Here is a 14,425-nt window from a genome sequence, read left to right as displayed (position 1 = left end):
ATGGAAACCTACATAGTTAGGGCTGAACCGAGATGACATGACCCTGGTCTGGACAAACGCGTATGTCACAGTAATTATAACTTCTCTCTGGTTTCACAAGCAGCTATGCAACCAGAAGACTACGAATGATGTAATGTTTTTTTTTTATGTTAATCTGTCAACATTTTTAACAAAAAAGCACAAAAAAGAAAAGTGGCATATTAATAATGAAATACAAAAATTATATAGAATTCACCTCCACTTGATGACTTTATACATTAAATCCCTGTGACCATATGGGTATGCAATAGAAATCAAGGCACAGTTACACTGTAAATAGAAGCCTGCATGTACTGATAGGGTGTTGTCCATAGGCTACATACATTTTCAACAATAGTGATTGAAAATCCAACTACAACACAAGATACTGTAAAACATAAAAACCTAAAGGGGTGCCTATAGAAGGGAGCATAGAGTTAAATGTATGTGTGTTTATTGGACAGGCCGTCCCACCCCCTGAAGAAGTGATTGGGTCAGGGCGGCTGGCTGGGCCGGCCCACTGCAGATGTCTTCTGTGTGAACTTGTGTGGCTGTTAGTTTGTCCCAGGTCCCACCAACAGCTGACTTCTCTTTTGGCTTTTCTGCTAGTTGGTGTACTCACGGTAAGAAAATGAGCATCTTCCCCAATTTCTAGCTGTGATTTACCCGGCGAGAACTTCTCGACCAGCATGGCATCGAAAACTTCGTCCAACGCTTTGAGTCGTTTTGCTGCTTGATCTGTGTGAGGGGTTTTGTCAGTGTTTACCTGCCGTCACAACAGTGACTGAATGTTTTCTCTAGTTTAAGACAGAGTGCTAATGTTCTACTGAAATACATCTTAAGAGTTTCAATATATCATGTAACATTAAAATGACATGACGAAGATTAAACTGTCATATACTTGCAAAAGAGTTAAGGTTTTACTGTAAAGTAGTGAAATAAGTTAATATATATATTTTTATTTTTATTTTTTATTTTGTTCAAGGTAATGCATGGAAAGCCATGTCTTAAACTTTTTCTCCAAGTGGAAAAGCTGCCAAAAGTTAAAAGACAATAGAGCGATCTCTTTTGGATTACCACAATGTTCCAATAGTATTGTGTGCCACATAGGCACTAGACAGAGAGAGGAAGAGGGGGAAAGAGAGGAGTGGACAAGGCAAGGGCGGAGGGGGATGGGGCTTGACAAACCCTATTATTGAGAGAGAGCCAGAGATGGGGAGCTATTCTCAACATAGATCCCTCCCTCTCTCCACTCCCAATTACTTCCATCAAAAGGAATGCATGTTACCATGGCAATACCCACCAGCTGTTTAGGGGCTTTGTGAGGTCTTGCAGATGTCGGTCTGATGGGCCCAGAGTTTGAAAAAACTCTCTGAGAAAGGCTGTCGTACGTAAAACACTCTGTACGACTACCCTGCTAGAGATGAAAGATCTTTAAAACAAGAAAATGCTTTAATCGTGTGCCCTTTTGTATATTACTAGGATATTATTAAGATGTCACTACTTTGTCCTTGTGGAAAATAGTTGTAATTTTTTTCCAGTTGGGATATCCAAAGCTGGCTTATTGGATTTCTTCTCTTTTCCGTCCCGTAATGAACTGTGGGGGTATTCAGGTTAGAGTTTATGACAAAAGAATTACAAACTGTTTATGCAATCAAATCTTTTTTTTTTCTCATATCCTGGCCTTTTGCTGAATTGAAGTAGTTTATTTAACTGTCTTTCACTTACTATAAGAGGAGGTCCCAGTTCCCAAAAGAGAACGAGTTGTTTGGTTGGATGTGCTAAAGGAAAGCTACTGTTGGGTAGAGTTTAAAGTTTAACGCAGGCCAAGAAAGAGAGAAAGGACTGTGGACATTTTGGATTTGCTGCATGGCAACCCTAAGAAAAGCTGTAATCCTAGACAGGAAAGAAGTTATTGTCCCTCATGCCATCTCTTCAGCAACAGTCTGACGTGGACATGGCAAAATCAAAGCTCTGACTCAGCATAAAACCCCAGGGGAATGAACCATAGGTGATAGTTCCTTCACTCCTTCAACCATTGAGCAAATGCACAAAATCACACAGGGATGGAAACAGGGATGTGTGTTAGACAGGCAACTCTTTGCCTCATTGGAAATAATAAAAATGTTAATGCTATCTTGCCCTAAACAGAAAGTAAACAATGGCAGAACACTTAAACACCCAAATGACATGAATTAAGAAACATTTAAAGAATTGTGGGGGGCAGGGGGTCATGACTCCTCCAATATTACAGACCCCCCCACCCCCTTTTCCCCCCTGGAAAAGAGTCAAAATCCTGGGATCCAGTGACCGTGGGGCCCCCCCCCCATAAACAATACAAACCTACGCCGTTGTCTGTTTGGTAAAATTGTCAATGTACAAGCGAGTCACAACAGCAAGATTTGTGAATGTCACACATTCCAAATTTAATTTGCTTTTTGTTACAACATCGTAGAAAGCTTATAATGCCGCATCTGCAGTGCCTTAATCTTTCTGAAACAATTCTGTGTACATATATTTTTTTTTACTTATTTTAATTTAATCTTTTTTTCAATTGCTTTGGCAGAGAGACCCAGCTAAGAAAATGACAGGTGGGGGAGGTTTGGATTTATAGTTGTAATGGTGGAAGAAGGCATGGTATTGTCTATGGACACCCATCTGGAAATGTACCAGTGGCGAAAATGAGGGCCTGAAGGCGTGCATCTAGTGTAGGCTACAGAGTGGCTAGCCCACAGTTGAAAATAAAACTACCTTTGTTTTGAATGGAAATGGCAAACACACTGTATCTTTTTTAGTACCAAAAAATTGTAGTGAATTGTTGTTGTATGTACTGTATATATTTACGAAACCCATTACCAGCAAAGAAGAACTTCCAAATTGGCACTGATTTATTATTAGCTTGTGGAAATTAATTGTATAGGTAATTGGGGTTCAGGGAACTATGTGTCAGGAGTTTGAGCTCAGGGTCGGATTTAACATAGAAGAAAGTTTAAACTTACATGTTAGTTAATAGCAGGATAATGACTCGTGTTTTTATCATGTTTTATCCACTTACAAAAGAGATTGCCGTATAACTGCAAGGTTCCAAAATCTCTAAGTTGACTGCATTTACTGCACTTCTGCTGCAGTTTCAAAACGGCACTCTTTTTTTGAAAGAGATTCTCTGCTCTTAGGCTAATCCCCTGAGAAAGAGCTGAATGAAAGAGGGGGGATGGCGATGAATTAGAACAGTCACAGTCAGGTGACTAAGTCTTCACTCAGGTTACATAGATACCATATAGCTCAGTCATTGACTATTCTCCTTCACATTTTTGTTCAGCATAGAGTTTCCATGCATTAGGAATGACCCATGCATGTAAACAGAAAACCAACATCTTTTGTTCAACATCTCTTCCTGGGTTTTCTTCCTCAGATGGAGCCCTTTTCTGCAAAATGTCTGTCAAAAGATGTAATTATTTACAAGCATGGCAGAAGATAACCAACTCAATCCAGAGTCAACTTGGTTATGTAGAAGACTGAGTACACATACATATGATGTACATAGCTTCCAATTCAAAGAGCAAAAAAAGACTGCATTGAAGTTCAGGAATGGACAGGTGTGTACAGTGACAGGTTCCATATAGTTTATTGTACTGCATTGTGTCCTGTTTGGCCAGAGGCACCATTCATTTCTAAAAACATTTTTGTTTCCCACCCCACAGTATTTTTTCAAAGCCATTTTAAGATTTATGCTTCCGATTATTGGATAATTAGCTTCCTAGCAGATAGGTGCATGAACAGTATACATATTTGATAATACCTTGTGATTTTCTGAATCTAAAGCTGCCTGTAATGGATGGCACTACAAGTACTTCGCTACGATTACCTCCCATTTTACAGTATATAAAATCAAATCATTATTTTATTGGCTAAATGAGCAAACTATCACCTATTCAACCCAGGGATTTGACCTAACAGTCTGTAAATCCCAGCCGATTGCTCCTAACCACCAGGCAACCTGAGTTTCTTGTGACTCTGAACTAAAAGTCCTCTCTGGACTTGTTTATCCACCTGTTATGTCACCCTGGAAAGGCCAAAATAGTCCATAGCCCTGCAGCCATTAAAGCATCTTTGAAAAACATTGAGATCTGCCTGGACAGCCTGTTTTCTGTCCAGTTCAGTTGACCTCCCAATGGGACACCATTCCATATAACGCGCTGTTCAAGGCTCTGGTCAAACGTAATGAACTTTTTCAAAGGGTGCTATTTGGGATATGGAAATAGTTTACACCCTAACCTGCTTACTGAACTAACCTCCCGAATGAAATAGCTGACGAAAAAAGAGCCTCTTTATACCGCTGAGCTTCCCTGGCCTCTATCCTGTTTGATTACGAGTACAGCTTTCCAAATGAAACAGTTTGTTTTGCTGTTACATCAGTCATCCTTCCACTGAGCTGATTGACGTCAACGTCATTTAAGTAAACAGGCTAAAATGAATGTGTTCAAACGCCGTTAGATGGGAAGTTGGCGAACACAGTTGCCCTCCAAGCCAAATACAGATTTCTTGGACAAAATACAGTACCGGTGTTTTTGTTTTCACTGTATAGTTCTCACATTGCTAGCTTCCTCTCAGACACTCCCATGCTATATGTTTGTCTGAGGTGGTTTTCCAAGTTTTCAATAACAATTTTCCCCCCCTATTTTCAAAGCAGAGTGTTCTTTTCTTGTGCTCATTATTTGGTGGCATCATCATGTTCCATGGCCAGACCTTCTGGATTTGTCCACACCCAGGGTTCCAGACCCGAAACAAGTACATAGTTTGACAGTTCTCAGCTCAAGATCGGGGGCTTGAGACTTCCTATTGGTTAGTTACACTCCCTGTCCATTTTAATAGGGATTGAACTGAATTAACAGGCTTGGCTATGGATGGCTGTTGTGATATCTTATCCTATTGTGATCTGTTCACAGTGTCATTCTGCTTTAGCTAAATATAACCCAAACTGCATCTGCTCTTCATCAACTGTGAGCTGCTGATAGAAGTGTAATACACGTGACACCATGACACATTCCATTGAACCATAGAGCCTATTGAGAGCTCTGAGTTCAAAAAGTCCACTGCAAGAACCCTTATAAGCAATTAATTCAAAAAAAAAAAAAACACTGACACTGTCCCATTTCAAAGCTTGTCTTCTACTCCGCGTGAAGACTGTCAAGTGGCTCATGAATTCATGCATATCACTCTGGCAACAGGCCACACCAGGTGTTCTTTCCTGGAGTCAAAGAACGACTTTTCCTCAAGGCCAAGGTTTTAACAATCCGATTATAAAAATGATCCAAAACAAAATGTACTGACAGTTATGCTTATCCGGTTGACTTCTTCATTCAGTTTTTGCTGTTATTCTGAGTCACCTCCTGAACTGCAAATGCACATGCTGCCAGTAAATTTCAGCCTTCTGAATCTTTAACACTCAGTCTTTGATGACATCAACATTTTCTTTTTTTGTATGAACTTCTAAGTACCCTTATAAATGATAATATAATTAATATTTTCCCTTTCATCATACAGTAGATTTGTCAGATGGAAAAATGATTAGAGTTAGGGTGTATTTTGTTAAACCTTGGTGGCTGTTGGCAGTTTAAACTGGGGAGGGAAAAAATCCCCAAAAGAACCACTCATAGACCAGATATGGTATTTTGGTTACACGTTCTTTAAAAATCACGACTAGGTCTTAAGATGCCTTTTACTTTTCCATGTTTTTTGGTTTGTTATGTTTTTACCCGCAAACTTATATAGTGTGAATAAAATGCAGGCATGGAAAAACGTAGGGATGTTGTCTTTGTTGTGAAGGGATAGAAGTGAATGCAGCTTTGATCTGTCTGCTTCTTTCTTCTGAGCTCCATATATTGATAGCATCACTGAAACACTGTGATAGATGAAACCTCTTTGATCCTGCCTCCATCCACAAAGTATCTTGTTGTTTGGAACAAGCAAAATACCTTGATTGTGGTTGCAAGACAGAAGAGAGTGGGAGGGAGAGGGGTTTGGAGAGAGGGAGGTAGAGACAAAGGGGTGGGGAGGGAGGGAAATGGAGAGAGAAAGGGATAGAGATGAGGAAGAGAGAGATGGGGGGGGGAATGGGGAGTATAAACAGGAGGATGGATGGATGTCTAATGGAAAGATGCAGGTGGCCAGGCGTGGAGACAACGTCCTGCTGCTTGTCAGTATCACAGGTGGCAGTACGTACTGGACTGGGACGGACCCGACAAACCGTTTACACAGATATACAGCACGCAGCGCTCCAGTCTGGGGAGCGACCCCAAAACAACATGACTCCACCACCCAGTGGGAGTTAACATGTGACGTGTGTTTAACGTCTCACCTCCATGTTTCTCTCGCCCTAGACCGACGATGAGGGTGTGGATCATCTTCCTCCTGTGCCTAGCTGGCCAGGCTTTTGCCGCTTCCATTGTAAGTGTCTCTCCGTGCATGTGTGTGCGTGTGTGCACATCTGACTGTACATATTGACAAAGAAAAAGCTAAGATATCAAAATAACACTACTGCTCCGTCCATTCAGACTGAGGAGCAGCCCATCCTTGATGAGCCTGTGGTGGAGGAGGAGCCAATCATGGAGGAGGATGAGGTGAGGTCATTCTACGGCGTGGTTAGGGAATAAACAGAGTTTAACCGAACGTGGAATATTTTAATTCAGAGAGGAAAAGCAACTACTCTCCATTTGTTCTCTGTACCCATTCTGGGTTTCTTTTCACGTTCTAGACTATGTTTAGACTATGTTTAGTATCTCACCTGTGGAGCATCCATCATAATAATAATCAAGCAAGTTATGCACCAAACCCCATGCAGGAAGGAAACAGAACCAAACAGGTGGAAAATATAATAACCGCATACTATCATGAAACTAATAGCAGGCAGGCAGCAGGGACAGTGACTAAAACTTGTCAGCTTAGGTAGACCGCCCAGGTATGGTAAAATGTACATTTATAATATTATTGGTGTAAGGATATCAATACTCAGAATTCCCATATGGACCTATCGCGCTTGTTAAACTAATGAAAAGTGGCAAAACGTTACAATTCACGCTCCATCGTTACGGTGTGGTGGAGTTCTCCCCTAAATGTTGACCCTTGCATTGAATGTAGCCGGAGAGAGGTCCTGAGGGATCAGAATCCCACAGGTTATAAATACAGCAGACGGGAAACCATTACGTTTTAATGGCTTCACCGCAAGTGGTTCAGGCTCTGTCCATCCAGCTGCAGGCTGCTTGTTTTTTTTAGATACCTGCCAGACCACACCCTGGCCCTCCACGCTGCTAACACTTTGTTTCGCCTTCCAACCAAATAGATTGAGCTACACCCTCCTCGTTTCCAGATAGCTAGGCCTACTGAAGTTGCGTTACCAAATCATGCACATATAGGCCTAGTTAATCTACGGTACGTCGATGTGGCATTTATTCTAATCACCGGACGCGTTGAGTTCGACTGAAGATCTGTGTTTGATTTGTCTCAGGTAATGCCAGAGGGGGGGGCCAACCCAGTTCAGGTGGAGACCGGGGAATTCGACGAGGCCATCGAAATTATTGAGGAGGATGTCAACGCCGAGAGTAAGTGGCGACCATTTTAATGGCTAAGCAATGCTGTCGCTAATATCATTCATTTGAACACTCAATAGCAGATACAATACGTCTATGACTGTCTTTTAGGGTGTAGGCTGCCATTAGCTTTAGCGGTGTTGCGGCAGGCTTTATTTAAATGAAGATATTACTTTTTTCCGGTGCTCCTTCATAGCAGCTGTGTTGTGAGATGTCGGGTAGATGGTATAAAGAGAGCCTAAGAAAAACGTTGGTAATGACAGAGGGCTTCTGTCTGCAATGAGACCTATCATTATGGGCTTCAACCATTGGTTCCACCAAGCTTCTATGGAACTGAAACAAACCCAACTCCTAAGTGGCAGGGGACGGCCACATTACCCCCCTGCCAACGATATCCAGGCCAGGAATATGTGTCGGGTGCTTGCTATTCAAGGGCAAAGGAACACTTATTCATATTTTCCATTTGTACTGGAACATTCCCTCGTATTCCTCCGATTCCCTCTGTAGACCCCTGCTTGAACCACCACTGTAAGAAGGGAAAGGTGTGCGAGGTCGACGAGGAGAACACCCCGATGTGTGTCTGCCAGGACCCAACCTCCTGCCCCGCATCTGTTGGGGAGTTTGAGCATGTGAGTTGTCGTCATCGCACACATTATTCCAAAACAGGGTTCAATCACTTGTACATTCCCAGGCCATTTGGAAAGTGTCCTTGGCCCTTTTTTAGTTTTTATGTGATTATGTCTGATTTCTGTATCTGTGTATCCCAGGTCTGTGCCACCGACAACACAACCTACGACTCTTCCTGCCACTTCTTTGCCCACAAGTGCAGTCTGGAGGGAACCAAGAAGGGGCACAAGCTCCACCTTGACTACATCGGGCCATGCAAATGTGAGTTTATTAATATACTTTATACTTCTACATTGTCCTTGGAATGCACTGATCCTTCCAGGGACAATTGAGAACGAACTGAGGACATTCAGCTTTTTTTAAAAATCTGCAAGAATCTCTGAGAATCCTTGTGAGCCTGCTGTCCTCTGTAGAGGCTTGGTGTATTCAGTGTGGTCACATTGTCTCCACCTTATGCAGTCTTAGAGCTGAAGCCCTAGGGAAAGAATTTCTAGGGAATGTTTGATGGGCTGAACTTGTGGGACATTGCCTTAAAGGCCCCAACACAGAGAGTGGAGAGGCAGGCCTAAACATGCTCAGTGCATTGCTGCAGTTAAATCTTCAGTTAAAGGACAGAACCAAGCCCAAGCCCTGCCTTATGTCGACAAGGAACATTTTAGGTCTGAAGGGGACAGATGGAGATCATGTCGCGGATCCAAAGATTTCAGATAACACGGCACAAACTATTGGTGTCTTGATGTCTGTTAATAAACCAAGGGATTGAAGAAAAGGTCAAGATGCATTGCCTTTGGGGATGTGCACTTTTTATTCATTCCAGTAAACTTTTTCAAAAAACATAAATGCCACATTTGAAGTGAATTTGGGGTTTTTAGATTTTCAATTGGACATTATTTTTTGTAGAACAGCTTTCTGACTTAAAGTTATTGTCCTGTGTTTACAGATTTCTATGAAATAAAAACAATATTAGTTTAATGTTAAATGGCCAAATCAAATTATTAATGACAGTACTTTTTTAAACTTTCTATTTCATTTACCATTTTGTATATTAGTACTTATTAAATTGTTTGGGTGTGAGTTAATGGAAAATACAATTTCAAAAGAGACATTCTTCAGAGAGTTACTTGAAAACCCTTTTGCTTCTGGCAAGCATAGGTAATTGAAAATTCCACAAGTGTTGCTTTGACTTTCCTGTTTCCCCTCTTTTTGACCATATTAAATATTTTCAAATGTGTGTTTCCTCCAGTCATTGAGCCCTGTTTGGATGCTGAGCTGAATGAGTTCCCACTGCGTATGAGAGACTGGCTGAAGAACGTTCTGGTCACTCTGTACGAGCGCGACGAGGAGAACAACCTACTGACTGAGAAGCAGAAGCTCAGAGTAAGTCTCCTGGGCCATGTTACATTATCCATCAGTTCAGTCTATTCTAAAGATAATTAGACCAACTAATGTTTGGCGTAAAATATAACTTGCAGGTGAAGAAGATCTATGAGAATGAGAAGAGACTCCAGGCAGGAGATCACTCCCTGGACCTGTTGGCCCATGACTTTGAGAAGAACTACAACATGTACATCTTCCCTGTCCACTGGCAGTTTGGTCAGCTGGACCAACACCCCATTGACGGGTAGGTTGAGATGAACAGGCCAGGTCCCAGACGTGGTTTTGCTGTTTTGCCAATTCGTGCAACAGTGACTATATTGGAGTCAGCACAAGCAGATCAGAAGCCAGGCTAGATGTTGTTGTTTAGACATTACACCTTAAACAGGCCTGGTGGTGGCACGTGGACTTGTAGGGTTCAACAGTGGTGTTGTTAGGCCGGGGCTATTCATAAAAGAATAGCCCCGGATCTCGAAATTGACCCCAAAAAATGTATTATAAAAAAATTGCAGAACCCTGTACTTTGTCTGGGGTGGGGGGCTAAGCCCCAAATGTATTGTGATCCTAGCAACGCCACTGGGGTTCAATACCCATCACGACCATTCACCACTTCAACCGCCTCACTTGATTCACATTTTCGATAAAAGCCTCAGTGTCCACTGCCCTTTAACAAAACATCCGTGCAAAAATGATGATCCAGTTCCATTCTGTGCCAGTACAGACGGCAATCCAGTGTGAAGTCTCAAGACAACATTTGTATTTATTTTCATCAACTCACACCGATCCAGTGGGACTGTTCCTTACACCACAGTGTGTAACTCTTGTCTTCCGTGGTGTTTTAGGTTCCTCTCTCACACCGAGCTGGCCCCCCTCCGTGCCCCCCTCATCCCCATGGAGCACTGCACCACCCGCTTCTTCGAGCAGTGCGATTCTGACAGTGACAAATACATCGCCCTCGAGGAGTGGGCTAAATGTTTCGGCATCAAGGATCGTGAGTAGTTCTAAAACCTTGTTCCCAGTTAAATCCAATCCCATTTGGAATTAGATTTTAGAATGGTTTGCAGTATGCTATTTCAATATTGCCCCCGCTAATGGTGGAACTATTTTCTGTTTTCAGAGGATGTCGACAAAGACCTGGTCATCTAAAATTGTCAGCGGACCTATGACAGCTAGTCTCTGTTGGGACACGGTGCTAAGCTGATCCCTAAATTAAAACACAGTAACGGTGCTAATTGCAAACTAATTAACGAACTACCTATACCACTAAAATTGATGAAAAAGAGATATGCACAGTCTACTAACAGTCACGAAAGGTGATCATGATGCAACTTCAATTTTTCTTGTTAATGCAAATTAATAAGCATTTACAGCCAGATAGATTAGAGGAGGTAACAGAAAAAGACTTTTGATGGAAGGGAGATGTACATGTATTAAGGGATTGTATGTTGAATGGGTTATTCTTATTTTTTTTTCACTTGATCAGGGCATGGATTTAATAACATCAATCTGAACATACTTTGGAGGAGACAAAATTGTAAAATTTTAAATAAAGTTTCTAAATAAATGCTCCCTTTGCTTGCTTTGTAAGCTATGTTTAGTTTTTGTTTTGCACTTTTTGGTGGTGGACTCATATTTAGTAATTTTTGGTTTTGATTGTTGATTATTTGACTTCGGCTGTTATTTTAAATCATGCCCAGACTATCCACAAGTTGGTTTTCCACAAAGGTTCTCTGTCACAAACATGGGCATAGTTGTACTGAAAAATCTGTGAAACAATACAAGGAAATATTTTTTCAACAGTGAGCAAAGGATCTCGTAGGTTGAGAGTTTTTCTCACGCTATAACGTGTTCTTACATTCTTTGTGACACCTTGTGAGCGCAATACGATTCTTTCCTCAAATAAAAGTTACTGAAATCTCTTAACACTTGCATGCATTCAAATCTGAATTCCTTACACATTTTAACTTCATAACACCTAGCAGCCATTATACAAAATGTTTACAGTGATTCTGAGGAAATACTAGCTATCAAGCTTTTTGACAAGTTCTGTACTGCATACAACATTATGGCTCAGTCCTGAGGGCTCCATAACAAGGTTCCTGTGTAGCTCACTTAGTAAGAATGTATGGACCAATGCATTCACTATACAATGTTGTTTTGCATTGAAGTTGAGTGTCTGCTAAATCACATAAATGTACTGGGGGACCTCAACAATATCCTACAAGGACTCGTCAGACAACATCTGGTAAGACCAAACTCAATCCCACTCCCAGGATTCCAGAGTGTAGTGCTGTCACCTGAGTCAATGTTTTGTTAAAACATGGGGGTACCGGTCAGCAAAACTTAAAAAAATTGACTCCATTTTCAAACTTCAAACAGCCCACTTTGACGCTTCCATATCAAACAACTGCAATAGGAGACCAATAATCTAATGCACTTAAAAAAGCGTCCCGGGAGAAGACATCATGCCTGCTATAACACTTTTGTATTTTGTTTCTTTTTTTGTGGTTCATGCTGTGTCAAAACGTGTATATTATGGATAAGCCTGGTAAATGATGCACTTGTGTTATATTTTGTTAGACATGCCATAGAACAGTTTCCAGTGAGCTCAAAGGATAGGCTAGGTTTGTGTGTAGTTTGTATATTTCTAAGAAAGGTATCTGCAGTTAGAAAAGAGCCATATTTCTATATATGGTCAAAACCTAGAACAAGATGAGTTTCCTGTCTATTTAATCCAAGAACGGTCCCATGAGAGACAAGGAAAGAAGTCTGTAGTGTATGTCTACAGTAAGAGCACCCTGTTACCATCTCTCCCCGTTCAGCCAGACAGTAGAGTCTGGCAGCAACTCTGAAAAACCACACAGCCAGAGCCACATCCACAAAGGCTAAACCGCAGGCACCACCCCTTTGCTCTACAAGGGGAAAATGCCCTCCCTTCCCTCCAAGACAAACGCTGGTAATAACAGTTGAACACAATAATACTATTGTAGAATAGACTCTAAGCTTCATTGGAGATAAGTGAATTAAATTAATACATTGGCATATTCTTCATTTACCTAACACAAAGGTTTTTTTACGGCTATCATGATATTTAATGTGGAATCAACTTGAGATCCTAGTAAGGTGTCCTAGTAAGGTAATAATCAATCACAGTATATGCTAACAGTCAAAACCCATTTTGTTTAAATGTAATATGTTTTAAGAATTAGACCATGGCAGTAAAAGTAAAAAGGAAGTTGACAAGCAATGGGCCAAATTTCTGAGACAATAAGGTTTCATATACATGCCATGCAACTATCAGATAAACACACTCATACTCTTGGGAAAGGGAAAATAAAATAAATCCAACTCCTACTGTAAAATCTGAGAAGCTAGTTACATGAAGGTCAAGATGGGTTGTGTCGCCCCCCAGTGGTTAAATGCACCACTCCATTTGAATTGAAAGCAGCTTGATTTGGCATGCCAGTAATATACACTCACCTAAAGCATTATTAGGAACACCTGTTCAATTTCTTATTAATGCAATTATCTAATCAACCAATCACATGGCAGTTGCTTCAATGCATTTAGCGATGTGGTCCTGGTCAAGGCAATCTCCTGAACTCCAAACTGAATGTCAGAATGGGAAAGAAAGGTGATTTAAGCAATTTTGAGAGTGGCATGGTTGTTGGTGCCAGACGGGCCGATCTGAGTATTTCACAATCTGCTCAGTTACTGGGATTTTCACGCACAACCATTTCTAGGGTTTACAAAGAATGGTGTGAAAAGGGAAAAACATCCAGTATGCGGCAGTCCTGTGGGCGAAAATGCCTTGTTGATGCTAGAGGTCAGAGGAGAATGGGCTGACTGATTCAAGCTGATAGAAGAGCAACTTTGACTGAAATAACCACTTGTTACAACCGAGGTATGCAGCAAAGCATTTGTGAAGCCATAACACGCACAACCTTGAGGCGGATGGGCTACAACAGCAGAAGACCCCACCGGGTACCACTCATCTCCACTACAAATAGGAAAAAGAGGCTACAATTTGCACAAGCTCACCAAAATTGGACAGCTGAAGACTGGAAGAATTTTGCCTGGCCTGATGAGTCTCGATTTCTGTTGAGACATTCAGATGGTAGAGTCAGAATTTGGCATAAACAGAATGAGAACATGGATCCATCATGCCTTGTTACCACTTTGCAAGCTGGTGGTGGTGGTGTAATGGTGTGGAGGATGTTTTCTTGGCACACTTTAGGACCCTTAGTGCCAATTGGGCATCGTTTAAATGCCATGGCCTACCTGAGCATTGTTTCTGACCATGTCCATCCCATTATGACCACCATGTACCCATCCTCTGATGGCTACTTCCAGCAGGATAATGCACCATGTCACAAAGCTCGAATCATTTCAAATTGGTTTCTTGAACTGTACTGAAATGGCCCCCACAGTCACCAGATCTCAACCCAATAGAGCATCTTTGGGATGTGGTGGAACGGGAGCTTCGTGCCCTGGATGTGCATCCCACAAATCTCCATCAACTGCAAGATGCTATCCTATCAATATGGACCAACATTTCTAAAGAATGCTTTCAGCACCTTGTTGAATCAATGCCATGTAGAATTAAGGCAGTTCTGAAGGCGAAAGGGGGTCAAACACAGTATTAGTATGGTGTTCTTTATAATCCTTTAGGTGAATGTACATTGTGCTTATTAATTTCATTCTTGCTGAAACAAAACACCTAAAAACGTGTGCTGGGAGAGCTAATACAAGCACACCTACCTGACCAAGTAAATTGGGGTTAGAGACCGTTAAGTAAATGAGACACCCCAGTCCCTTAC

At 41.5% G+C, this 14,425-nt stretch overlaps 1 protein-coding gene across 1 annotated transcript; it reads left to right on the top strand.

Annotated features, from left to right (window-relative positions):
- The first annotated feature begins 536 nt into the window (after window positions 1-536).
- On the top strand, window positions 537-11,192 carry sparc (secreted protein, acidic, cysteine-rich (osteonectin)). Its single transcript, XM_010903661.3, has 10 exons — window positions 537-641; window positions 6,399-6,465; window positions 6,573-6,638; window positions 7,523-7,616; window positions 8,112-8,233; window positions 8,372-8,492; window positions 9,475-9,608; window positions 9,704-9,852; window positions 10,448-10,596; window positions 10,723-11,192. Exons 2-10 carry the CDS (start codon window positions 6,406-6,408, stop codon window positions 10,749-10,751), a joined length of 924 nt encoding a protein of 307 aa, XP_010901963.1. The 5' UTR covers window positions 537-641; window positions 6,399-6,405; the 3' UTR covers window positions 10,752-11,192.
- The last annotated feature ends 3,233 nt before the right edge of the window (window positions 11,193-14,425 follow it).

Source organism: Esox lucius, chromosome 4 (assembly GCF_011004845.1).
Source record: "Esox lucius isolate fEsoLuc1 chromosome 4, fEsoLuc1.pri, whole genome shotgun sequence".
Classification (NCBI taxonomy): domain Eukaryota; kingdom Metazoa; phylum Chordata; class Actinopteri; order Esociformes; family Esocidae; genus Esox; species Esox lucius.
This window is presented reverse-complemented; position numbering and strand designations above follow the sequence as displayed.

What these genes read in the sequence shown, in the direction of transcription:
- sparc (XM_010903661.3), top strand. Translation starts at nt 6,406, where the DNA reads ATGAGGGTGTGGATCATCTTCCTCCTGTGCCTAGCTGGCCAGGCTTTT. An exon ending in GGAGGATGTCAACGCCGAGA is followed by an intron (nt 7,617 to 8,111) that starts GTAAGTGGCGAC and finishes TTCCCTCTGTAG; the next exon opens with ACCCCTGCTTGAACCACCAC. An exon ending in GACCAACACCCCATTGACGG is followed by an intron (nt 9,853 to 10,447) that starts GTAGGTTGAGAT and finishes GTGGTGTTTTAG; the next exon opens with GTTCCTCTCTCACACCGAGC.